This window comes from Cygnus olor, chromosome Z (assembly GCF_009769625.2).
Source record: "Cygnus olor isolate bCygOlo1 chromosome Z, bCygOlo1.pri.v2, whole genome shotgun sequence".
Lineage (NCBI taxonomy): Eukaryota > Metazoa > Chordata > Aves > Anseriformes > Anatidae > Cygnus > Cygnus olor.
In genome coordinates this window covers 27,111,923-27,139,870 of record NC_049198.1, presented here as the reverse complement: position 1 = coordinate 27,139,870, position 27,948 = coordinate 27,111,923, and the positions used below count along the sequence as shown (strand labels likewise).

Here is a 27,948-nt window from a genome sequence, read left to right as displayed (position 1 = left end):
ATTATTTTATCTATATAGAATAAGTGTTAGTACAGAAAATAACATTTTAATAGGATATAAATTGAAATGAAAAAATGCTAAAGTTGAAAGGCTTTGTTTTTACTTTTTTTCAAAGTGAAACACTTCAATGTTATCAAAGCAAAATGAAGAATTCAGAAATACTAATTCTGATATTTTTCTATTAACACTACTACTGGAAGCAGTATTTTCCTATGACATTTTGAAGGTCTATAGTTTTCAAGAGAGAATTGTTCCATTACAAATTCTTCATCCTCCTTTGCTTCTAAATGAAAGACTCAATTTAAGAAAATATTTAATTCCATAAAGATGTTGAATGAAAAAGTTCTAGAAATTGCTTCCAGACCAATCTTCTGTTACTTAGGCGTAAACAGGGTAATATGGTCCTCTCCATATTTACAGCCCTCTTAGAGCAGATCAAAGTGGGAATAAAACTCAGTCTTTGGCTTCGCAAGGTATGATTACAGTAATGAACCAGAAAGACAGCAAGGAGAACAGATGTAGTGTCTAATACTGAGTAAGAAAATAAACATGAATAATTCATAAGGAAGATATTAGAGATGATGCAGTCAAGAAAACCAAGGCCTCCAAAGTTTATTGGGATGAGAGGCAAGAGGGGATGGAAAGGGAATGTCATCCTCCAAAGGGCTGGAGGAATGTAGCAATCTGGCATTTCCAGATGGTCTTAGAGGCTGATTTGTTATGATACTGATATCCTGCCTTGAATTTTAGTCAGATAATTACATTTGGCCCATTCTGCAGTTCTGTTTTGCTGTGGTTTTCTTTGAGTCTTTTCCTGAACTGTTGCATAGCATCACTGTGTGAAGTGCTGGCTGCTGCTTTTCCATGGTCCTCTGTGTGGTGCAGGATCTATGTGTTTAGTCAGTGTTTCAAGCTATTAAGCACTTAAACTTCTGTTTGGGTGGCTGTACTAGGCAAATGTCAGGTATGTTTTTTGTCCTCAAACCTCAGTGGCATTTAAATGCTCACTAAGCGGAAAAAAAATACTACAGGACGAAAGTTACTGATATTGAAGGGGAAGGGAGTAAATCACAGATATTTAACTCCATTTTTTTTGTGCTACCTAAGCAGAACCTGGATCAAGAAAGGAAACTGGACTTTTTTATGCTAATTTAAATATAGCCATAGAATGTGTTAGCAAGTCTTGTTTTTCTAATTCTTTCATATCACAAGGTGGTAATATTCCAGAAACGTTCAGTGAGTTTATGCCTTTGTCATCAAAGGAGATACATTTACCTTGCATTTAAAAGGCTTGACATCAGAGTGAACAATCATATGTGCCTTGAGAGTCTGCTTTTGCACAAAGCTCTTGAAGCACAAATGGCATTGATATGCTCTGATATTGGTGTGGATCAGGACATGTCGCTTCATGTTGGCCAGCAGAGTAAATTCCCGGCCACAGATTCCACATTTGTGCTCTTTCACACCCTGTAACAGGGGAAAAAAAAAATAAAATAAAAAAATAAAAAAAAAAGAGGAATAGTTTGTAGATCATTTCATTTTCAGCATGGCAATATATGAAATGTTCATTCTACATTAGCAAAGCAGGTAAGCGATTATGTTGCCTTTAACATCATTTGCTCTAGTAATGGATATATTATTTTTTTCTTGGCAAGTTCTTACAAGAGTCTGAGAAGCAGAGAAGGAAAACAAAATCTAAGCTTAATGAAATAAGGAGTTTTGTTTCCATTGCTAAATTTACAAATCCATGAGACACAGTCAATAGCACAGCTTCTCTTTCCTTCTCTACAGCTTATGTAAGGTACTGGTCAAATGTGAACACTTGTGGACCAAGAATAAAAGTTAACCAGTTAAGAGACTGAAGAAGTGCCTGACTATGGTAGTTTAACATCATTGGCTTCTAACAAAGATCTATCCCTGTTTTGAAGGAACAATTGAATAATCAGAGATAGCTGAGAAGTAGTTAAGCAATATCAACAAATAATGATCTATATATTATATTGACTGAAGAGAAAATACTTTTTACTCTTTGCAGGACTTGCATTAACCATAATGGAGTGACCTGTTTTATCGGGTGTTTACAGGATGTTTCTGTCCTGTTTTACGTGGTGTTTACAGAATGTTTCTGTCACTCTCTATACCATATAATCAGTTTACCAATAAACAGATAAGTATTCTTGGTCATACATATATGATCTAACTGCCAGCTTCTCAGAGTCATTTACATGCTACAAAAATCAATGAATTTTCCACTAAACCCTTTAGGAATTTGAGTATAACTTGCTGCAAGTAGTGAAGATTTACCAGTGAAGTGCCAAGAGCAATTATTCATCCTGCAGGCCACATTTACAAAGAAGACACGAAATGCCAGTCTCTTTTGTGCCAGTCAGTGGTTTTTATAGAGTTAATTGCAGGTCTGAAACTGTGAACACCCACAGCGACTCTCAGCATCCAGCTATCTGATTTGAGGCTGCATTTGGGCAGCTAAGTACTGTTAATTATGTTCACAGCTGAATCCACCTGCAGCTGTGGACAAAGAAGCAGAAGCTCTCTAAAGGCTCAAGGACATTGCATTTCCTATGACAAAAAACTACCATGTTTTAAATTAATAGAATTTTGTATGGTAAATCCAAAGACCAGGGAATCTCCAAAGAGAGCAGAAATGGTAATAGCATAGTAAAGAAGAAAAAGCAAATGTGGAAGTAGAGGTTGTTCAAAAGAAAATGTGCCTGTAAGACTGAAATGCTGTAGCTTTCTGTATGTTTAATGTTTTTCATATAAATCTAAAATTCAGGTGTTAAAGGAAAAACATACTCAAAACTGGAAGCAATTTTTATAAAATATGTAATTTTTTATGCATTTATCATATTTTTATAATGGTGGATAACAATTTCAGACATTCTTGAATGGAGCATTTATATTTTTCACATTTTTTTAGGTGGTGTTTTCTGGATGTGTTCCAAAGCCTACTCCTAGTCAAAACTGACATAGCTGTCATTACTGACAGCCATGGTAAGACTGCCACTTGATACAAATTGGCTGGGATTATGGTCCTATTTGTCCACTTCCATTAACTGGCATTTAGAATAATTTCTACACAAACAGGAATTTTTCTTAGGTTATTTTTTTTTCCCCCTAAATGTCTCATTATAATGATTCTTCAAAATCTGATGAGTAATAATATGCTTTCTTCTGCTGCGTACATACAGCCTACTGCATACCACCTACTTCCCAATTAAGGGAAGCAAAAGAATACATATATATTTCAGAAGAAAATTTCTGTTAAAACTTTTAGGTGTTAGACAGCTCTGCAAAATCAAATTATTTCACAGAAGGTCATTCTGAAAATAAATCCCAGAAACAGAGATGTGAACGCAATTATGGGAAGCAATACAGGTGGTTTAATTGAAGTCCTGTTTATAACAAAATGTTTTTGCATTTTTACTTTTGTAAAGTAAACTTATTTTTACTTTTCTGTTTTTACTTAAGATTTTCAGAGACATCTAGGTTCCACTGTTGCCAGTACTGCTAAGACTTCTGCTCTGCACAAAATCCTACTGCCAGCAAATGGCCAGCATGAGGCTTTATAAACTGGTCACCTGCCCTCCGAGGAGGTAGGTGGATCTTTAGCATTCTGTAATCTTTGTGCTACTGTCTGATACAAGGTGAGAAGACAACATGTGATGGCTTACCTTGTGAGTTAGGGAGTGCTGTTTGAGATGGTGCGGCTGCACAAACTCCATGCCACATTCAGTGCAGATATAGGGACGGATGTCTTTGTGCTTCATCATGTGGTTTTGCAGCTGACTTGGGTACTGGAAGGTCTTATCACATTCAGTGCAATTGTACTGTATTGGGCCACGGTGAGTTGTTAAGTGTCTCTTCAGCTGGGCCAGGGTGGGGAAGTCCAGACCGCACTCCACACAAATGTTCTCTCGGCCACTCTCATGCTTGGACTCGTGTGCTTTCAGCTCGCTGGGATACGCAAAACCTCTGCCACAGATCCTGCAGTTGTAAGGCTTGATGTCACTGTGTTGCATCATGTGTCTCTTAAGGTGACTGGTTTGAGTGAAAGCCTTGTGGCACACCTGGCATTTGTGTGGCCTCGTGCCCTGGTGTGTGAGCATATGAGTGTGCAAGTGGCTCAGCTGCTTGAAAAGCTTGCCACATCGGGAGCAAGCATGTGGCTTAATGCCGCTGTGCCCCAAGATATGGGTGACCAAATTGTACTTGGATGTGTAGGACTTCTCACACATGGGACATTGCCAGCGTTTCTGTTCACCCCCAACATCAACGTAGTAGCTGTCATCTATCTGAAGGTTGACATCTACTCTTTCCACTTTCTGTTTATTTTCACCACTTTCTCTCACTTCTGCCCTCCTGAAGGGTGGCTCTGGAGGCCTTTTCATTTGAATGGGGTTCCTGAAGTGAAGGTTTGGGGGCACAATAAAAGGAAACATTAAGCCAGGATGGACTTTAGGATAATAAGGGTAAGGAGCCTGCATGAATGCTGGACTACTGGGCCATGCCATGTTAGGCTTTACTGGTTCTTGCTTAATGGGCTTGGATCCAAAATGCTCCAGAGTTCTGTAGAACTGAAAACCAAAGTTGCAGAGGTCAATCATCTGGGAACTGTACTTGGGCTGTACTGGCTGTTGAAACACCAAGGGAAGACTGGAAGACCCTATATCATTTTGATCTTCAGGTCTGTGGGGTGGTGATGAGGAACCCTCAAGAGCAATAGAAGGAGGCATTTTTGTTGGCATGCTCTTGCGTTTCCGAGACCCTCCTTCCAAGGACCCCTGAAAACTTTCCATGTCTCCAAGAGGAGGAGGGCCATAGCGGAAATGTGAGAGGTGCTGTCTGAATTCTTCACCAAATGGTGTCGTTCTGTGTGGCTTTGTAACAGGGCTCAGTGGCTGCAGGCAGCGGGAAAAGGGAGAGGCTTGTGTATTGTCCACATTAAAACCTGTGTCTTCGTTCTTCATCATATTTCTTTCTTTCTTTTTTTTTTTTTTTCCTTAAAACAAACAAACAGATAGACAAACAAATATATTTATTTCTTCCTGTTCTCCTGGGGTTAACATTTTATTGTCTAGTTCATTGGTTTGGAGGTTGCTTTATTTTTTAATTAAATACAACTGAGAACGTCCTGCTTAGGCCCATATAAGATGAAGAACATTTAAAGCAGAATTAAATTGTCTAGTGGAGAAAAAAAGAATCTTTGGACTTCCTGTGGTGCTAATGGAGGTTTAAATCAGGTTTGACTCATACAACATCTTTGTAACATAAACATGTTGTAACATGACACTCTACTTAGCAGCTGATTCTGTGTGGCAATGTTTCTGCTTAATTTAATTTAGCCAAGCTATTTGTGGGCAAAGTCCTGTCCTTGGCTGTACATGCACAGGCTCTAGAAATTGGCGGTGCATCTAAAGGATATGGCAATACAAACAATAATGTGCACATTTATTATGGCTGTGACATGAAAAATCAAAGCCAAAAACTTTAAACTTCTTTGTATCATTAGCATGTGCTGCTGTGAGAGAAAACAATGGCCAAGTGATCTAAGGACACTGTGTACCATCAGGTTTTGTGCCGTGTTTCCTGGCTTCTCTCACTTTGTATTGTAATAAGAAGGTGGAGATTAATTTATTTTCTTTGTTTTAATCCCAGAGATATTTACCTGGCAGATTTAGGGGAGGAAAGCCTCTGACCACTGTCTGAACTGCATTATGGACATAATCTAAGTTTTTTTGTTTGTTTGTTTGTTTGATTCTTAGCAGGAGCACAAATTTCAACAATTACTGAGGTTTCCAGAATAATTGACACCTCAGAATGCTCAGATATTTTCTAATGTTACAGTGTGACAAAGGAGATTAATAATTGTCCTCTGTCAAAAATTTTGTATTCCACTGATTGTATAGAAAGCTTGGTGGTCTTATCCAAATGTGTATATGTATATGCCTGTGTCTATGTACATGCACCTGTCAAACCAAGCAGGGGTTACTTTGGAAAAGTAGGCATATTTTCCCTCTATCACTTGTGTCATGTTGACGCAATTTATAGCACCATTCTTGGCAATGTTGGGTGGAGAGTATGAAGGTATTTAGAGTAATAAAAACACTCATGTTTTGTTTTTTGGGAAGATCCATGCTGGATAAACTGGCTCCTAAAGATAGATAAAAGAACATCTCTGTGACCTAGTTAGGTTGTAGTCAACAGAAGGCATCTTAAAAACCTGCTTGCAAACAGAGTACTTCCATTTAATAGAGCAGATTTTCAAACTATCTTTGAAATACTGTGTGAAACCAAGATTCAGTGACAAAACTTTAAGATGGAAACTTTAGACAAAGGGATCAATTAATGGACAGAAAAGGAACAAAGAAGGGAAAATTGTAGGATCTCTAAATTGATGATTATTAAAACATTTGGGATAGCGGGAGAGGAGAGGAGAGGAGAGGAGAGGAGAGGAGAGGAGGAGAGGAGAGGAGGAGAGGAGAGGAGAGGAGAGGAGAGGAGAGGAGAGGAGAGGAGAGGAGAGGAAGGAGAGGAGAGGAGAGGAGAGGAGAGGAGAGGAGAGGAGAGGAGAGGAGAGGAGAGGGAGAGAAAGAGAAGGAAGGAAGGAAAGGAAAGGAAGGAAAAAGGAAAGGAAAGGAAAAGGAAAGGAAAGGAAAGGAGGAAAGGAAACGGAAAGGAAAGGAAAAAAAGGAAAGGAAACAAGGAAAGGAAAGGCAAAGGAAAGGGAAGGAAAAGGAAAGGAAAGGATAAGGGAAAGGGAAAGGAAAAGGAAGGAAAGGAAAGGAAAAGGAAAGGAAAGGAAGGAAAGGAAAGAAAGAAAGGAAAAGGAAAGGAAAGGAAAGGAAAAGAAAGGAAGGAAAGGAAATGGAAAGGAAAAGGAAAGGAAGGAACAGGAAAGGAAGGAAAGGAAAGGAAAGGAAAGGAAAGGAAAGGAAAGGAAAGGAAAGGAAAGGAAAGGAAAGGAAAGGAAAGGAAAGGCCAATTAAGCCTAGGGTCAGCTAAAGCTAGGGTAACTATGTAATAACTATGCCAAGATGTGACTTTCTGTCCCTAGATCATTGAATTTCAACATATGTATGTGTACACACTATATATATACACATATATGTGTGTGTGTTTGCACATGCATATTTAATATATATAAATGTGTGTATGTGTATATGCACATTTCATAACAGAGAGGACTGTTAGGGAGTATGCATTCAGATATGTTTCTTTGTCACTCTAACTCCCTAGGCAGAATAAGGAACAGGTAGATCTTGAAGACTCTTTAGATACAAAGGCTTGACTTATTTAAAAGGGAAAAGTGGAAAGAAATCCTCTGAATACCAAAAAAGATTCCACTTCTTTCCAAAATGGAAAAGTATTTTTTCAAATTTCATTATAAGCAACATTAAACTCACACAGTTTGAACATACCTGTAGATCAAAATCTCCCCTTCAAAGTATGGGCTTGTCCCTCAAATGTCTTTCATCTTGTGTTTCTGATTCTTTAGCAGCAAAATGAGTATAAAACACTTCAGAAAGCTCACAGCAATTGAGAACCCAGCTATGTTATTTACTGGCTTTGTTAGGTTATTGAAATGCTGCCAAAAATACACAGAAGTGACAGTGAGTTCTGTCTAATTGCTCTCTTGTCTCTTGGCTGCCAGTTCCTCCTTTATTCCACAGTCTATTTTATGCAAAATTTCAATCTATCTGGAACACAGAGTTATGGCAAAAGCTGTAGAACTGCTTGCAGTTTCTAGAAAGTAGTAATTTCCATGCACAACTAACCTTTGGTGGCTTTCACTGAGTGTATGGTTTTATTCTGCTGTCCATGGCTACACACATTGTGGGACCAAGCCTACAAATGAAAGTTTTTAAAGTTAGTGATTAGTACAGTCAGAGTGGTTATGTATAATCAGACAAAAGTGTATCCAAGAGGGGGGGAAATGTACAGATTTACAGTCTAAAAACATATTATCTTGCTGCTTTTATTTTTACCTCCGAACTGCCAAGCCCCATATCGTAGAAATCCTCTGAGAAAAGATTAAATCTGGCCTGTCATTTCATCTCCTTTTCTGTTGGTAGCAAACCTTTGCTAATTTAAAGTTGAGACCGACCTTCACTGTGATCAGAATTTAATTTCATAAAAATGTGAGTCCTGAGGAAACGCCACAGAGACTGCAGATTTGACCACTGTGCAATAAATAGTTCTCTCATACATAAAGAGTCCTAAATGACTACTGTACAGAACTTTAAGCTCTTAATAGTACTTTTACCATTATTTTTGTTTTATCTGATTCTGGAGTAGCTGATCTCATGTTAGTACTTAATGATAAGTAAGCGAGTAGGAAGTGATGAATTTTTGTGTTAAATATCTCCTAGGGACATTTTTATTTATTTATTTATTTATTTATTTTTTCCTATATAAGCACTTTAAGGCGTTGAATCATTTAGGTTGGAAAAGACCTCCAAGATCATGAAGTCCAGCCATTAACTTCAAAAGTCTTTCCTTGCTCAACACCTAGTTATTTAGGATGGAATGCTATGTAGAACAGTGTTGTGATTCTAAATGATGAGTTCAGTTTAAATATGGATAACATTAAACATTCTAGCTTTTATCTGCAGTATCCCAGCTTTTCAGTTTTGAAAATTTGGTGTGGAAAGTTCCCTGAGACAAAAGTTTCCATGCAATGTTGGCAGTCAAACATTTAAAAAGCCTAAACCTAACTCTCCAGAGCTAGGGGATATAACTCTCCAGAGCAAAGGGATAATTTCTTCAGAACAGACAGGCACACTCACACATCTTTATGTCTACATAAGTAAGTGTATTTTGAAATACATTATTTTGAAAAATAGAGCCACAAATAAGCTTTTTTCTATGACCTTTCAGAAAAGAAGGTCTACAGAGAGTTCAGATAGTTGTGGAGGTATTTCCAAATTAGACTATTTATGCAGCAGCTAATAATGTTAACTTCCCTGAAAGAGGAAGAGATTTTAACACAGAATATGAATCACCATTTACTTTCTCATTTCCAGCCATCATATTTCTAAAGACAAAGGATAACAAAACAAAACAAAACAAAGTGTGTAAACCATGCTATTCACTCTGCAAGTACACTCATTGTTATAGTCCACAGTTAATATTCCCTGCTGAAGTCAACAGTAAAATTTCTTTAGACTTCAGGAGAACCAAGATTCTGCTTCCTGTATGAAAGTGCCTTCTATCTATAGAATAATAATAAGCCCAGCAATACAAATGTGAGGCTATGAAGCTGCTCCAGCTTAAATACAGACTACTACTATTCTGATTTTTTTTCTTGGGCAGTGGAATTTTAAAAAAAAAAAAAAAAAAAAAAAAAAAAAGGAGACCAAGATGTGTGAGAGTGATATGTACCTTCTAACAAGGGGAAACAGGTTAATTAGTACAAGGTTTGCATTTGTGTTTGCTATTTCAAATGAAGGTGAAAGAGAAGAGATTGTAAGAAGTTTAAAAGTGGCTGAACAGGCCAGTTTAAGCTGGAAGAGATATTCTGTGTTTGATGAACCTCTATGACTGCAGTTTCCTCTTGGGGCCTGAAAGATTGGCATCTATAAGAAAAGAATGAAATCTAACATCTGTTCCTGTATAGGATGTGGTGAGGATCACTGACAAATAACACTCTATAGATTTCTTGGGCCAAAGTTGATCAGTTGAAGAGCTTGAGCCTCCTGAGCAACCATATTATTATTTTTTTTCAAAAAAATAACTGTTATTACAGAGATGATTACGGATGGCTTAATAGGTTTTATGGAATCTCCTTCATTTGGTTCACCCTTCAGTATAGTCTTGTTTTTAAATGTATTCAGTCATACAGTTGTTCAATTAAACACCAAAGTCTTTACTTACTTTTCACTCACGTGCTATTTATGCAAAACTTACATCAGTCTCCAGATCTGACTAATGGGGCTTTACTATGCTGAAATTAATCACATTTCAGCAGCGAAGCAGCGTCCCCTACCAAATCTATACTTCTTTGAGGTATTTGTCAGACTTTGAAAATCCCAGGAATACCTATACAAATGTGAATATATCCATTACTGGTAATCAAGTAATATTTAGTTGGTACATATCTGATCACTCGTTAAGATTTTCCCTGTTAGTTTCCTTCAATGGCAACATGAACCTTCCATAAGCCCCTTTTTCTTTCCTTTTTCTTGTTCATATCTTTTGTGCTGCTTTGTGTGTATGAGTGAACAATAACGTTGCCGTTCCCCATTTCCTTTTCTTTTGGGAGTTTCATAATTTCAGAGTGGAAAATAATGAAGTGGATTTTTAACCTTTAGTTTTCAAGTGTCTCTCATCTGTTTTGCTGTTTTTTGGCCTGTGTTGAGTAAATAGTTGGATTAGATTATGATATTTTCTGTATCTGTAAAATCCATGCATCTGCTTGTCACTTGTACAATCAGATTGTTATTTGTAGGTACTGCCTTGTTATTTGTAGGTACTGCCTCCGTGAACAATAAAAAAGCTGTAAACATGCTCAAAAGATTTAGAGTTATTTCAATACTAAGCTTTCTAGATATTGGTTCAAACTATCACTGCTCTTTGATAACTGGTTATTTGTACAGCTTTTTTCAAATAAAGGCATTTTATTTACTCTAGGCTTTAGTGACTGTACTTACTAGAGGAAGGCCAGAGGTAAATATCGTATTCAAATCTAAACCAGAATTTCTCTAAAATCAGAGCCAACCTTACACTCTTAATCATTAAAGAAGCCCGTGGAAAATTTATTTTTCATCCATCTTTTCTGGCTTCAATGTCCACATATTCTTGCACACAAATTGGAAAAATGTGCTCCATTAACATATACCGAGTATATAGTAATATATTCAAAGTGAGTACACAAGCTGAGTACGTTATATACAGATTGATTATATGTTAATATACAATCAGCCTGAAGTCCTTATGCTGTATTATTTGAAGCTAATGTAAAAGATCATCTACATTTTAAAATATGAGAACGCTTTTTTTGCCACAAAGTGTAGGGGGAGGAGGCAAAAATTTGGATTACCTTGCAAAAATAAACATGAATTTAGGGAAAGTATCCAAAATCAATGAGTGCAGATACTGATTAGGGACACACAAATATTGGGGAAGACTTAAAATAATAGGCTTGAACTTGGAATAATAGACTTTGTGGAGTTTGGTCAACTCTTTTTCAATACCATTTCTACAAATATTTGTTTTCTCTCTCACATTCAAGTAGATCTGGTGTCAGATTAAGTCCATGGTTTAATCATCTCTTAATTGTATTCTGAGATACAGCTTCTTGTTCCACTTTTATGAGACAGATATGTCTGCTTAAATGGATAACTACCAAGATGAAGGTATTGCCATATATTTCTTCACCTTTTGTATTGCCATCATTAATACAATTGGAATTGGGAGCAAGTAAACAATTGTTCATGAAAATGGTCTGGAATAACTGAAAATGAGAAGTGGATGAGATCAGTTTTTTTCTTCCTACATCAATATGATAGTACTAAGGAGCTCAGTGTCTTTTCACTTCTCCCTGGGAAATTACCTTCATCTGCTGATATCAGGCTTCAGGATAAAACTTCTTCTTTCCAGCAAAAACATATTTGTCTCAGTAAATGCTTAGCAATTAAAACTAATAGCTTTGGTAGCTCTTAATAGGACGTAATTCAGAGCTCGGTATAGTTTATGGCAAGATTTCCAATGAACTCTGAAAATGATCGATCAGGATTTTCCATGCCATTTGTTATGGTTTTGTTGTCCAATGGGATATGGAGCCATCTACACCATGACCAAAAATTGATACTTTTGGTAAATGCAGTGTATACATATGAAAAGTAATACTGCCATCCTGAGACAGTGTTAACAGACAGAAACCTTTTCAAACAAAAAATGGAAATCATACAATTACACACCTAAGAATCTTAACTGATTTAAAAAATCTGACACATTTAAAGTGCTGAACATGACACAGTAAACAGCTGCAACAAAACTGAACTTTCAAAGATATCTCGTATATATTATATTATCCTTAATTATTATTTTTTCCTTCAGTGATTATGTTTTGGCATATCTTCCTGGCTTGTTTGAGGTTTGATCATTTTAGATACTCTGTCTGCTTTAGGAGCTCCTATAGCCACATACCTGCATTTTTGTAGTCTGGGAGGTCATACAAATGTAAAGAAATGGGTCTCTCAGCAAGGTGTGCAAGAGCTCCCTGCTTTGTTTGAACTTCATCTTTGTTATTCCCAAATTTTAACATTTAATTTACATCGTTTTTCTTTATTTTAGCTTAGAAATACAAATGTTTGGGAAACATCTTGCCTGCATTGCTGCTAGAGTGGCTTTTGGAATCATCTTAGGTATATGTGCAACTTATTTTTCTACTCAGTTTTCAGGGAGCAAGATGTTATAAGCAATTTACAGGAGTATAGTTACTTTGGTATCTCTTATAGTAGATAAAAGGCACAAAACAGTATAAAAATAAATGTATCTTTTTTTTCTTTCTTTCTTTTTTTTTTTTTTTTGTAACTTACATATAATTTTTTGTTTTGATAATAAATTGAAAATATTAATTAGATTTGAGATTTCCTTTGCTGAAAATCTGGAACAATCCTACCACCTACCCTGCCAAAAGCTAGGGCATACCGGTGGCATCAGATATGTCTATTGAGTGGTATTATTGCACAGGGTAGTATTATTGCATAATTTGCTTTTCAGTGGTGACATTGATTAGATTCAAAGAAAATTGCCAGGTGCAGTAGGGAGGTAGCTGTAGGTATTCTTCTTCCATCCAATATGAGTGGTCTGTTCTCATTGCAAAAGTTTGGCAAAATGTTTTGTTTTCACTCTTATTACTACTTATGTTTTGTCCTCAGTTTAGCCAAACTTTTGCTATCATTCTCATCTTTTTGTTGCTTTTCAGTTGCCTAACAAGACAGTTGGGTGGAGGTCACAGAGCAGTATGACTGGGTTAACCACTGAACATCTGCAATACTGTATTGGTAATGACCCTAGCATCCTAGCAGTACTTTACCCTTATGGATCATCTTTAATCACTTCAGTATCCATAAGAAGTGACTTTTGAATACAGTTTAGGCTTGCTGCTCTTTTGGCTTTTATTTCTTTTCCTTATCCTCCTTTCTCTCTCTTTTTTCTTCCTCTTTGTGAGTTTTCTTAGTTCTTCTCTTATGTTTCCTTCCCTCATCACTTCTCTGTTCCATCTGTGGTTCACACCCTCTCTGCTTCTCTATTCTATCTGCTAAAATGGCCAGTAACACATAGATAACCTGGATAATGAAGTGGATGTTAAGTTCACAGGCTTCGAAATGTTAGCTGGTTACACCCCAAACCACAAGTATGTATGGTGTGATCCTGCAAGGTACAGAAGATTATGAAGTCTAAAAATGTCTAAAGGGACAAAGATCATATGTCCTCAGCTGAACACCTTAATCTCCCCAATTCTCTGCTACCAACAGAGCATTCAAGGCTATGTTTGGGTGGGGAGGGAGAGAATAGCCATTTGCTGGCCGATGTCTAGCCCTAGATCCACAGCACAGCCGTGCCCACCTCTGCTACAGCAGGGTTAATTCTGGCCCAAATTCTTGTTTTCTTTTTCCCTCCACAGATATCTGTTCAGTGTAGCCTAAAAATTAGATGTTGTTGAGATGCAAGAGGATGTAAAAACAGCCATATCAGCTCTGGGTAGTAAAGAGCTAAACCAAGGTCTTGTGAAGAATATAAGAAACAGGAAAAGGTACAGTGACAACTTCCCAGCATGGTCTTTGGGCCTCCAGCTCTCTGGGATCAGAAGTTCCCTGACCTAAGAATAGTGTCTTCAGATTTATTTTTTTTCTTCCATGAAGGGTGGATTTGGACTAAAGGTACTTAGTATAAAAACGTAGGGCTTTTTTTTTTTTTTTTTTTTTTTTTCTGGTGTGCTGAGGGATGTACAGAGATAAGTAACAGAGGTAAGTGTCCTGGGGAAGTGAGGTATCTTTGACAGCTTTGATGGAGTGTCTTGTGCCTTCAGAGATTCAGGGAAGCGTCAGGACAGTGAGAGCTGCACTGTGCAGGAGGAGAGGGTGTAGACATGTCCACTTGCACTCTTCTAATGTACATCTCTCTGAAACAGTTCTATTTCTCTCCTTAAAGACCCGTGAAGCCCGTGGATACTGCAAGTCACTCCATTCATGCCCCACTTTCCATCTCCCAACCACCCCTAAACATCACACCTCTTTCAGTTTCTCCCATCTTTAGAAACTGATCTTTTGCCACTGTACAGCTGGATCATTTTTGCTGATAACTATTGAACTGCATAGTCTGTATTGGTTAGCATTTTTCGATGTGCAAAGCCTGTTTTGTTGTTGTGGTTTTTTTTTTCAAGAAAACAAGAAAGCTAAATATATTCATACTGTGACTGAAGGTCACGAGGTTACCTAGTGGTGAACTACTGCCTCAAAAACACTAACCAGCATGTGGCACTCAGCTATTTTTGAAGGCATGCATGTGCTAGGTCAAGAAGAATTGTCTTAGGTACCCCAGGCTAATTTTGTCTATTTTAAAAAGAAAACAAAAAAGCAAGGGCATATTTTCTGAGAGAGTGAATCCAGCAAGGGTGAGTCCCTGGAGATGAGGATAAATCAGTCTTTATACTGAAAATGTTCCAGTCCAAGAAAGTACCTTAGCAAATTGTGCTCAACCACACTGTACCCTGAGTGACTTCTTCTGGAGGTTTAGCATTGCAGAGAAAGGGCAACACAGAAAAACAAAAAAAAAAAACATGGGAAGCTGAATATGTAGCCAAGAAATAAGTGCAATCACCCAGTAGGGTGAAGTACCTCAAACTTCCAAGTTTTTCAATAAACCTTCTCCAGAAGAGACACATGAGGAGGGTCCCAGAGCTACCTCTAGAGAGGATGGAGTCTATGGAGTAGAGAGGATGGAGTCTAGCCCACAACTACCCTTCCTGACTTCTCTCTACTCCCCTGTCAGTGGGCATTTGCATTTTTGGCTGTGTAATGGACAATGGCGTTAGAGCATCCTCCTATAGCCAACAAAGAGCAGGATAGCCTCACAGCCTTGGGCTCTAGTCAGAGTACTCCCTTAAGGGGTTAGGGATGGGAGTCCAAATCCTCATGGGGGAGGAGGAAAATGAATCAAAGTCTCCTCACTTCATGGTCGTTATATTTTGCACTGTATTTGATACCACAGTTCTATCTTTAGCTTCATATAAATATTTTTGAAGGACTGGGTCCCCAAAAGCTTTTGGGCATAGGCATACTGAATTTCCAGACCCTGTGCAAACTTCAGGGCTGACAAGAACAGATTGGGCAGGACAGTGGCATCAGGAGCACATACACTAGAAGAGCTTCAGTTGTGCAAAGCTTAACTTGTGCCAGAAGACTGTGTGGAAATGTATCTTGATTCTACTATCACTAGTTATTAGAAAGAATGACAGGTTGGCCAGCTGGTTTTAACTACTCACAGAATCACAGAATCACAGAATCACAGAATGTTGAGGCTGGAAGGGACCTCTGAAGATGATCTAATTCTTCCTAAGTAACTCTCCTAATTTTTTTGCCTGGTCTCATCATGTCGTACTGAAATTTTTATGGAAAAAAAATGGTGAGTAGCTGAGATCAGGATCTGGGATTTGGCCACTATATAGTGATGTCAATAAGATATATTTCTTCCTTTTCTTAACTTGATAAGAGTTCTCATGTTACAGGCTGGAACCATGGGATCTGCCTCTGACTTTATAAAGTATGTGAAGTCACTTTAATCACTGTTTATAGAAGTCCTATCACTTCATCCCTGTTCCTGTCTACTTCCATATCTGCATTGCAAATTAAAATTGTGCATTGTGGCTGATGAATGGGATCTAAGTATTAAATAGTTTTTCCTCTGGAAAGTTATCAAATTGCACTAATGAAGTTTAGGATTTTTTTTTCTGAATATCAGATATGAGACAGGGTGAACTGAATAACAAATAAATAATATAAGCATAAAGGAGATCTGCTGGTAAAATAGTAATGTTGAACAAAGTGTTGAGTCTTTGAAAGCATAGTTTGGACAGAATCTTTCCACCTACAAAGCACAACCATTATGTATGGTAGAGTGAAGCTGAGAAGAGAGAGCTTTACTGTAGTATTACCTCAAAACAAATAATGGATCTATGCAGAACACTCAAAATAAGAATGATCAAAAAAGTATGCCCTTCCATAACCTCATGCTGTTGTGCTAGGGGTGTTGTTTTGAAAATAAACCTTTCACTAGCATTTATGACCTTTAAAAAGGAAATAGATTGAGCTTTCCTTCCTACTGGAGTCCCAGTGTTGTTATCACCTCTATGGAGGCCAAAGAGATGGTCTGGTCTCCTCCCACCTCTTTGTTATCTTGAAGGGTAGCTGAGGGGCACTTTCAGTCCTGGTTCTTCAAGCCAGCCCACTGGCATGCTTCCATGTCACTAGCAGTTATGTATGAGAAAGCATCGGCACCTTCTGAATTCTGCCATGTCATATGCGTAAGCAACAGATACCTCAAAAAAGAAAGTAGCAGGTAAATGTGTGCATATGCTTGGATAAAGGCAGAGGAAAAGTGTATAATAAAGGAGAGCTTTCATACAAAGTTTCCAAAACAGGTTATATTTTAATGAAAACTAGTTTTAATTAAACGTGGAGAATGTTGTTAGTCATCAGCTGGAACAAGATATTTTTATATTTTATTTTCTTTCAATTTGTTTCACACAGATCAAAATTCATAGTGAAACTGAAGGTTGATAAAGCAGTAATTATTATGTGTTCCAGTAAGACACACTTTATCCTACAAGAACTGAAAGAAGAGGATTTCATCCAGAAATGACAGATATAGGAAAAATGCGTCTGCTACCAAACACTTCCCTTGGTGTCCAGTTCCTTAAAAGCAATTCCCGATGATGCTTTCCTAGTCATTTAGTATAAATAGATTTGGTTTCAGTTGAGTTCAAACAGACTTTCTTGCTGGAAAAAGCTGCTTTGTTGGAAAAAAAAAAAAAAAAAAAAAGATTAATCGCTATTAAACTCTGCTAGATACTTTCCAGTTAAGGGTGCTCAGTAGTGACTTAGCAATTTCCATCTGAACAGAAGTTTCAAGGAAATATAGCAAAAGAATTAGAGATGTGAGTGTCATTCCTAGGACACCATTGAGTTTATTCCATGATACCCCAAATAATAGTAGAGAACCCAAGAACCGTGGGCAATGAGACAGAGTTCAACATTATTCTAAGGGAAATTACTGGGGCACTGGGAGGCAACTACTTGTGATATGTCTCCACTGTGAATTAAGCGCATTGTTTTCCAAATCTGTGTTTAAAGCATTCAAACCATGCAGAACTAAAAGATGTATTTATTGTTCAGAAAAATCATCTTCATGTACATCTCACAATTGCATTCAAATGAGGGTTCATTATTTAAATCAATTAAAATCAATTAAAAATCAATTTATTTTATTTTGTTTAGTGAGCATTGTTCTTAGTTCTCAGTACAAAATTATATTCTTGACTATCATATGCCTCCAAGGAAGTAATTTAAGGTAACATCCCCTCTGGCTTTCCCTTCATCTGTGATGCTAAACTTGAATCTTCTTCATTGCCAGAAGCAAATAGCAAGAAGCAAATGCTTTTGTCCCTCTGATCCCCCAAAATTCATCCAGCATATAGCACTTAATTATTCTGTTAACTTTGATGAACATTTTAAAATAAGTGCTAGTTTGTTGCCACATCCTAAAGGAGATCTGAAATTTAAAACAAATTTTGTATAGCTTCTGTGATTTTGATCCTTGGAAAACAAGCTCCTGTGTAAATCAACTAAAAGGGAGAAATTCTTGAGGTTAATTATTTTAAACTGAAACAGATTTAAAATGCCAGCTTTACTGAATTCAATAAACTAGCATATGGAGTGGGAATGGCAGCTCAGACATAGCCAAATGTCATCAGCAGATACTGGAACAGAGACTTGAGCTACAAACAAATAAAAAATTAATTTTTGCCAAAAAAAAAAAAAAAAGTCAACATTGATATTTGAAATGAACACTGAAGTCTGAGATGTGAAATTTCCACTTTAACACTAATCACCATTCTTGATGACAAAGACTTATTTTGGTTACCAACTCAATTCATATTTTCATCACAAGAAAAAAGGAAACCAAAAATCCATTACACCAAAGTGACTCTAATATAACTCTCTCAATCCTTTCCTTGACATAAGTTTGAAACAATCATTCTATTCAGAACTCTTATTCTTGAAAATCAAGCCAAGTGCCATGTACAAAAAGCAGATATGAGAGGAACTTTTGTTGTATTTTAGTAGGAATGGCAAGTGAGTTCATTCTTACTAAATGTCAGGCAATGGGCTGTGGGACAGTACCCAAGGGTAAACATTTATATGAACCACGTTGTGACTGGCTGGCCCAATCATGTTCAGTGACTTCCACTGAGAGCTTGTGCATGTTTGTTTGTTTTTTTCTATGTCTGATAGTGAACAAGCTAGTGAAAATCTCTGTAGTTGTTTAGTTGTTAAAGGGAACCCTGAGTCCTGATCACTTGCCTACAGAATCCAGCAGATTCTACTCAGTGACATTTCTTTATCTGTGGGTAGTGTTAGAAGGGTTTTCCTTTTTGTGGAACAGGAAAAAAGAAATTAACGTTTTTGAGATCAAAAGGCTTTGATTGCTTTTTTTTTTTTTTTTTTTTTTTTTTGGCACAGAGTATAGGCGATCTGGAGGAGGGGTCATCCAGCACCAATTCTCTAATGCAAGTGACTGCTTCCATAGCATCTTGACAAAACGCTACCAACAGACATATAACATCTCTGGGAACCTTGGTGACTTCATATTGTGAATGGAGCGCTACACAGAAGACCAGTTTTATCTAATATTCACACTAGTGCTATTTCTTGCTGTGATGTTACAGGAAATAATATTTTCCTGCACATTTACAAATGGATAATTTTTAGTTACAGATAACCTTAAGAGCACATTTTGCTCCACTTATTTTTCCAGCAGTTTCTCTGTAGCTTTCTATAATTCCTATTACAGGACAACAGCAAATAGTAAACTCAGCCTAAAACAACATTGGGTCTTGAATAAAATCATATAATAACTTAAGTTGAAAGGGAACCAAAAGGATCATTATTCCAACTCATGGCTCCACACAGAACCACCCAAAAATCAGACCATGTGTCTGAAAGCATTGTCCAAATGCTTCTTGAACTCCGGCAGGTTTGGTGCTGTGACCACTGCCCTGGGGAGCCTGTCCCAGTGTCCGACCACCCTCTGGGTGCAGAACCTTTCCGTAACATCCAGCCTGACCCTCCCCTGTCCCAGCTCCATGCCGTTCCCTTGGTGTCCTGTCGCTGTCCCCAGAGAGCAGAGCTCAGTGCCTGCCCCTCCGCTCACCCTATCATTTGGACTAATATAGGATGCTCTTCATGTCTTCTGAAATCTGCACCAGGGCAGAAGCCTGGGCTTCAGCGTATCAGACAGTTCAACAAGTTCTGCCTGTTCCCTGGAAGCTGATGGATGCTCTAGAAACATGTCATCTCTTTTCTGTTCATTTCCTGATTTTTTTGTAATTACACTTATTTCTAGATTCTTGAAAGAAAAAGTAGACAGGTAGAAAAATATTCCACTACCTGGAATTGTTACATGAAAGACACTCCCTTTTCAAACAGCAGTTTCAAATAATTTTCATCTGGAGGTGAAACAACAAGGGGATACTTGCTTTAGAAAGCACCTTAGAGAGACAACTAAACCTGAAATAGTAATTATAATCCACAATGTGTTCTTCCCAGATATCATTAGAGTGGGTTTATTTAAATTTGGTTTAAATTTAGCATATTGGATGTTATTAAGAGCACAGATTCTTTCCAGTTTCAAAAACCTTGTGAAATATTTGTTGTTCAATCATGTATTTCCAAGAGGAATAGTAGCATATTCAGCATAGAGACTTCCACAAAGCAAAACGAATTTCATCACTGTAAAAGGAGTCTGAGTTACATTGCAATTCTGTCCGCAGAAGGCAAAAGCGTAAGTGGCTTTTGCACAGCTAGGGAATAGCAATGAACTGGTGAATGTCACTCCCAGCCAAAACACTGTTGCTTTTCTGAGCACCTAGTACCTGGCCCAGGAAGAATGAGCTGCTCCATGATAAGAGGTGTAGACGTTTGATCCCATCCTAGAGACACTACACCTGCTTCTCTTAGCTCCTCCACCCTGTAAACACCATCCTGTGAAGTTCTGTCTATGCAGAGAAATTAAGTGGTTGCTATTCTTCACCAGGCCTCCAAACAGAGGAGTGAATAATTAATGCCTGCTTGCTGCACATTCACATTTCTCATAGTACAACACCTAAAAATAACAGGTGGAAATGTATGACCCTGCTCATATTGCTTTTAACTTCAGTTCAGTTGTACCTTTCTCTAATTCATTAGAGAAAAGCAATGTTATCAAAGTATGAGACTCAGTTTACCTTGCAGCTTTTTGTAATTAAATTAGCCTTCAAATTCAACAAACATTTTCTTTTCTCGGTGTTCACTGATTTCTCATGTTTCTAAAAGGTATGAGGAGCTGGAAAGCTGGATGCTTGCAGGTTTACTTTTTATGAATATTATACGTTTTCAGGAAACACAGTTTTTGTCCTAAGTTGTTTCTTTTCAGTCAAACCAAAATTCATACGCATGAATTCATGCAAATCCACAAAGTAGAAGGAAATGTTTCTGTGCTTTTGCTTTCATAGTAGAAAAAGAAGGGGAGAGAAAGCAAGAATAATAGCTTTTTCTTTCTTTGATTCAAATAATTAATAGTGTGTCTTTCTAACATACAAAGCAAGAAACAAGGAATGAAAGTAAAAAAAAAAAAAAAAAGTATTCGTATAATTTCTTTCCATAACTTTCAAAGCATGAAAATATTTTCTTTTCATATCTGATTACTTAGCTCAACTGCTTCCAGTGTCATTGAAATTCTTTACAACACATTAAGTGTTGTTAGTTCAGAAGGAAAATGTATGCCTTATCAGGGTCAGGGTAACACCAGTATAAAACCATTCATTTTAGAAAAACAAGTCACAAAAATATTAATCTTAGTAGGAACTGAAACAAAGATTAAATAATATTTCTTACTGGATCACTAGCATTTTATAAGCTAGGTAACAAGGTATGGTGCCTGTCATACCTTGCCCTTACCAAAAAAAACAAACAAACAACAGACAGACATCATGAAATTCAATGTATTTTTTAAGTAACAGATAAGTATTAACTTTATTAACTTAGACCTCTTCTTTGGGTGAATGTCTAAACATCACGCTTAAAATTCCACTGAAACTATTACAGTGTTGGAGAACTGCAGTCTTAGTTTCAGAATATCAGTTTTCCAACAAGAAAGAGGATAGCCCTGAGTCACCTTAAATCTTCACATTGTCTCTATAGTTCTTCTTCCCCAAGTTCATTTTCAGTGGTCTTTGTGAATGTTAAAGTAAAATGGGGAAAAAAACTGCATTTAGGAAGAAAATGTTCTTTTGCTTTTAATAGCTGGTATATTGAAAACATTTATTGAGGCATAAAATCAGTCCATCAGACTATAGTGGTCTACACAGCAGTTGTAAGGTCTGTTTGAAAGAGTAGTTTGTCTTGTTAGATCTATTACTACTGAGGGACAGGCATTAGTGCTTAGAAAGTATGAATCATTTCTGATCAACTAATAAGAGACGTTTCCTTACAATTTGATTGACATGCATCCTTAAATCATCATCACACAAAACCCCTATTATCTTATGCAGCTTTTACCGCTTTTATCTGTCAGGGTAATATTCTACTGACATATCTGTGTGAGTGGAGTGGTCCATTCAGATAGAGATGCCTTTCTGCTTCCTTGAGGCTTTGTAAAATCAAAGATTAGAAACAGTAAGTGCTGTCTGGGGTAATCCATACCCTTCCACCTCTGTATACAAGGCTTGTTTTGGGTTGCTACCGTGATTCATCTCTCTGTGGCTCTTCCATTCTAAATAATGCATGTCTGTCTGCCCTAAAAGAATCACCTAAAAGACATGCCAATAAGTGCATCTGTAGGATGTACGTGGTGCCTCTCTGTCCAACTGTATCTGCCAGTCACTGTTAAAGCTTTTACCTGTGTGTTTGTTTGAAAGAATGAGAAATCAGTAAAAAATCATTAAAATTCAAAGATTAAAAACCTCCAGGTCAAAAATTTGTATTGGAGACTCCAAAATGTTACTGTGAGAGTAATTCAATGTCAGTATTCTGCATCCAAAACACAAAGTCTCAACGTTTTTCACCATTCAATAATCTGTCCTAACTATTAGAGGAAAATTGACATTTACTGAAAGGCTTCTATCAGTTTCTGTGCTTTTCAAATCAGACCTGTTAACTTGGGATTTCCGTAGGCTAAAAATTCTTTCCATATCATTGCTGCCATCATTGATATAATGATTTTTTTTTACTTATTTCTCAGAACAAACAAAAATCTGCCTATATTTCCTTATAGTTGAGAAAAAATGATCTGAAAATAATGGTTTTATATAAGTATACGAGAAAATATTAACAATAAGACATGCATACACTGAGTGACTTCTTACTTTTGTGTGCTATCTACATAGATATGGGTCTTAGCAATAGCAGTAATAAGATTTTAAGTAAAATAAACAAGAACATCTCTATTTTTATTCTTGGTTTATTGCTTCAATTAATTTTATTCTTTTTAATAGCATTGAGGTGAGTAACCAGAATTTCACAAACATTTCATTTGTACTAAGCTGGTGGTGGATCGTTACTCAAACTAGGCTCAGAATATACCCTTCTATGCTTGTAAATATCTGAAACATGTGGGATAAGGATAACACACCAGTCAAAAGTCTCTCTTCCTGACCCCTCCAGAAAGATAGTAGTGGTACAAACTACCATTATACTAAACCACGTTACAGTTATCCTAACAATAAATACATAACACGAAAGCAAATAAGCTCCAAATGACTGAAGAAAAAGTATTATTTGAAGGAAAAAGAAACCTGAAAGATGAAATCTAAGAATGAACTTAAAAGATCAGGGTTGATCTTCATTATCAAATTATTTATCTTTCCTATTAAAATGATCTTTCTGTATATTTATTTTTAGGGAATGGGCTTAGAAATGACATTATCTGCTCTTGCCCACCTAATATGAACATGAGAACATGTATTTTATGTACTTCAGACAATCTCCTCCTTTTTACAGCCTCTCAGAGAATAAATTTATCATATGCATGGTCCTAATAAAGAATATATTAATGTTTCATATCTTCAAAACCAACATCTGTACCTAAATGCAGCAACTGGCTCTTACCTACAATGTAAACTGAACTTCTGAACTAATCAAATCAACACATAGAGCTGATTGCAATCTAGAGTAACACTTTGCAGTTTGAGGAAAACACAACAGAGTAACGCAGTGATTTCCAAATACAGAGCCTGTATATTTTTGAATGTTTTGGAGATCCTTCTTTTTGCCACTGGAATTAAAAAGTGGGTGTCCACGTGTTTGACATGTAACTGTCAAAACATCTGTCAAAGCCCTCTACTTAATATGAATCAATACTAGCCAGACAAAGCATAATCCCAGGTATGCTAAGTAGCAGATGTGGCAAGTGGTTTTCATGGCAAGATGTGGCATTTTCTTGCTATTAGCAGAGAATTCTCTGTGGGCTAAGTATCATCCAGTAAGCCTAACAACTGGTGCCAAAATAGTCCGAGCGAGACCAAATGCTGAGCTACCGCATTCTAGAAACAAATTATTTACACCTCCTGTGGCCGGATCCATCTAATGCTCCTAGAGTGAAGAGAATCTACAACTTACCCAGGAATCGGGCTGAATTTGGGGTAGATCATTCCTTCCTGTGGAAAAACTTGCAGACAGACAGAGGGGGAAGAAAGTCTGTTCCACTCATTTGTTGAGCTAGGGGTGAGAGCAGAGGGCTGTCCCAGGATGGAAGCGCAGCCCAGGTGCCCCGGTGGGAGCAGGACCAGGTCCAGGACCAGCATCAGGAGCGGAACTGGGGCCGCTCAGGATGCCTGCCAGCCCTCTGCGATGCCTGCCCACCCTCTGTGATGCCTGCCCACCATTTGGGGCTGCGCTGTCTGGGCTCTGGGCATTCTCTGGAGGATCCTACACTTCAGAGAGCTTAGGTCAGAAGATGACCAAGCTCTCCCTTCTGCAGAGAAATGATCACCTGTCCCCGTTCTCTCCCCACCACTGCATTCTGCATTTATAAAAGCATGGGGAGAGGATTTTTTCGTCCAGTACTTGAAACATACTCTTACATTCAATCACTCATTTTATGCTCTGCTTCTGATAGTTCTGCTACATTTATGCCTGACAAGAAAAACAAAAACAAAAACAAAAACAAAAACAAAAACAAAAACAAAAACAAAAACCACCTATTTGTATCTACAGCAATACAGATGACAAATAAGCAGACAACACCCGAATCCATTCTATTACTGATGCTAGCGATCAGCCTTGATGTTGTTACTTACTGTGCAACATGAACCTCTTTTTCTTTCTTTTTTTTTTTTTTATGTGAGAACCTGAAACTGTCTTAGCACATCTAAAATGTCACTGTTTCTAGACTATTCATATAGACGGATGAGTAGAGATAAACACATGGAATCATAAACACAATATATCTGAAGGAAAAAAAAAAAAAAAACTACTCTCACTGTAGCACAGGTTGGTAGGTTGGTGCAGACTTCAGGAGGGGCAGATGATACATGAAGTACATCAATCTGCATGTGACACAGCTTCTCTCGTTATTCTAGCAATGGCCCAGTGAAGCTTGCTGAAACAGTCAGGGTAAAGTAAGTGAAGCCTGTAACAAGATTCTCCTAGGAGAAGTCCTACATACAAAATACACAGCAGATTATATTATGAATATTATCAGCCTCGCTGGAAAACATTTTCTTCCCTGCACTGATTAAAATGCATGTTATTATGACCAGTATCTAAAAAAACAGACTATAGACATCTGTAGAATTACTATATTGCTTGTCAATGCATACGATTATCTTCTTATCAGTTAAAGGTGTACATGATAAATGTCTTTTCTTAAAAAAAAAAATATTAAAAATTATATATATATATATATATCACACTTCTAAAGAGTTAACCATAAAAGCATTTTTACTTAACTTACCAGTTGTTGAAGCTGGAAGGAATCTTACCCTAAATCTAAACTCTCTACCTGCTCTCATGTTGGTGATCTCTCTCTCTCTCTCTCTCTCTCTCTCCCTCTCCCCCCCTGTGCAGAGATTGCAGTAACTTAGAAAACTAGCAGGGACAGTGTTTCAAATGACTTAAGAAAGAGAACAGGAACAATCATTTCGTTCTCTATTTTTCAGATGAGTACAGTACCTTCAGAAAGAAGGAAGGAAGGGAGGGGAGAGGAAGTCAACAACCCTTTGCTTTCCTGCAAAAAAAATAAGGAAACAGCAGATAGCAATCTCATTTTCTCTCAAACAAAATGTTTGGAAAAATAAATACAACCAAACCAAAAGGAATTCCTTAAGTATTATATCTGCATTATTGGCTTCATAAAACCTACTTTACAGCTTGTTATGTTCAACTGCATTAAAACAAATGAATTTCCGAAGTAGTGTCTAGGAATAAGATGCCCATATCTTATGCAGAACAATCAGTCATAAGTTTGCATAGACAATTCAGGCTTTTGCTTTAGACGAGTGATCATACATGGAGCGATCATACGTGTATACACATATCTTGTTTTCACAGAGATATAAGTACAGATTTCCTAAATCCCCTCTTTACTGTGATTGTAAGAAAATAGCAGGTTGAGTATTTACAGAACACTGTCAGTTAAAATGGAAGATGGAGGGGACTGTGAAAATGGTACAAATCATAGCTTGATATTGGAGTTGTAGTAACAAGTAATTTATCTCAAAGATTTGCAGTATATAGAAGGAATCCTGATTTACAAAAAAACAAGACAGTATGTGCTGTGTTCTAGAACACATTTTTACTTTGCTTTGTTTTTTTCTTTCCCCATTAAACATATTTTGACAACCAGATACTGGCCAGCTGGCTGGAGTTATACTTGGGATAAGTTTAATCCATTATGTGGTTTTGTTTGTTTGTTTGTTTTCCCCCAGCTTTACCTATCATTTGAAATCCACTGGTAGGGAATAGATGCTCCCTTTTTTCCCTAATAATTTGTTGTCATTCTACTGTTCTTGCCATTAAACACCTTCACATTGTTGCCAGGACTCTGTTTTCAATTGGCATTGCAATGCAGTACCTAAGACAGTGCTGTTCATGAACGAGAAGCTCAGTGCTGAGTTCTGTGAAAGACGGTAAAACAAAAGAAAGGCCATTTCAAATGGCCCTCTCTTATAAATTGTGCATCCGGACTTCACTGTGTGTTTAAAAGCTAGAGGAATGCTACTGAAGCAAACTGAGTCACAGCTGTAAATCTATGTTAATAGGAGGACAAGTTGGTACAATATCCCATAAAGATTATCGTTTCTTTTATGGTACAATTAGAAGAAGCTACAAATCAGAATAGGAAGTAGATCTTTGGCATCTGTGTTCCTTCATGCAGTTCTTGGTGTTATTTCCAGAAGATGTGTAGCAGCAACTTGAGGAGTCTTTCATTTCAGTATTCAGCAACCAAAAGCTTTGACTGTGGACATCAGCAGCTGACAGAGCAGTTCAGGTGCTATGGGTGATCTCTGGACTTACAGCATCACCAGTGTTTCCTGGTGTTGAGAGGTGAATAGTAAAAGCAAAAGAATGCAATGCACTAAAGGAATATCCTGTAAATGTACCTGATAATCCCTTAGGGAGAGAGTTCTACTGCAAACCAAGTACAAGCAAAATAAAGGGGCACAGAAAGCCACCAAATTAATGGATCATGCTGTGGGGTCAGTCTAATAGCTGAAAAAGTTTGATTTTGTTTGAAAGTAGTTTTCCATTGTCACCACGAATTCTTAAAGATGACAGCAGCTGCCAGCTTTTTAAAGTTATTTTATTTACTTATTTGTCATGTGTTCCATGTTAATGAGACCCTGAAGACTGCCATCAGACATCTTTTTGTTTCTCTTTATCGGGAACACATTGCAGAGGTTTAGTCAAAAACCTATAATGCCCAACTTAGTATTGTTCTCATATAAGTCACTAAGGGTATGTGACTTCATTGACACAGACGTCCCTTACTTTTTGAGACAGCAGGTATCACTTTATTGAGGACGGCAACACTAAGATGCTGAATGCAAACATCCATGTTGCAGCTTCACCAACTTATAAAGTGACTTTGATATCCTGACTGAAGGAGACCAAGAGCCCTGTACTTCATCAAGGAAAGCAGGAGATGTAAGGTCTTTGCTAATCTCATCACAGGATCCCACTCTCAGCAGCCTTTCTGCCACCCAAAGGTGGAGCTGCATGTCTCCTTGGACGAGTGTTGTTGCTGCTGTCTCATTTCATGCCAGGATGAAAGAGTAGGGTAAAGAAAAATTGTCTCCTGCTGGTAATCTTCCTTGAGAAATAGTGGTACACCAAGTGCTCAGGACATACCTAGTTGCTCCATCCAGTTCCAGGTAGACTAATCTTCCTTTCCAGGGTACAGCTGTCGTAGTACTTGCTCTTCTGCCCATCTCTCACCACTGCTGCCATAAAAACACAGCTCAAAGAGGGAGATTGAAACTAGCATTTTCATGCCTTTATATACCTTGAAAGGTCATTCCATGCAATTCCTGACTCTGAAGAAATAAAATATGGCCAAAATCATTGGTATCTGAAGTCCTGCAAATAAAGTCACAATGGATAACTCTGATTATACTATTTAACCAAATTTTAAGGGACAAGTTCATCTGTTTTTCAGAACATATTT

At 37.4% G+C, this 27,948-nt stretch overlaps 1 protein-coding gene across 2 annotated transcripts; it reads right to left on the bottom strand.

Moving 5' to 3' along the window:
- Positions 1 to 245: 245 nt before the first annotated feature.
- Positions 246 to 25,405, bottom strand: ZNF366 (zinc finger protein 366). Of its 2 annotated transcripts, none has more exons than XM_040539895.1 (4): positions 25,237 to 25,405; positions 7,796 to 7,866; positions 3,693 to 5,015; positions 246 to 1,467 (listed from the first exon to the last, which is right to left on the bottom strand). In XM_040539895.1, the coding sequence occupies exons 3-4, from the start codon at positions 4,989 to 4,991 to the stop codon at positions 1,243 to 1,245; spliced, it is 1,524 nt and encodes a 507-aa protein (XP_040395829.1). In that variant the 5' UTR covers positions 4,992 to 5,015; positions 7,796 to 7,866; positions 25,237 to 25,405; the 3' UTR covers positions 246 to 1,242. The 2 variants fall into 2 exon arrangements, with proteins under 2 accessions (XP_040395829.1, XP_040395830.1); XM_040539896.1 differs by lacking the exon at positions 25,237 to 25,405 and adding an exon at positions 23,901 to 24,401.
- Between the last annotated feature and the right edge of the window lie 2,543 nt (positions 25,406 to 27,948).

Coding starts and splice junctions, on each gene's coding strand:
- ZNF366 (XM_040539895.1), bottom strand. CDS start 4,991: ATGATGAAGAACGAAGACACAGGTTTTAATGTGGACAATACACAAGCC. Junction 1,468..3,692: donor AGCACTCCCTAACTCACAAG/GTAAGCCATCAC, acceptor CCCCTGTTACAG/GGTGTGAAAGAGCACAAATG.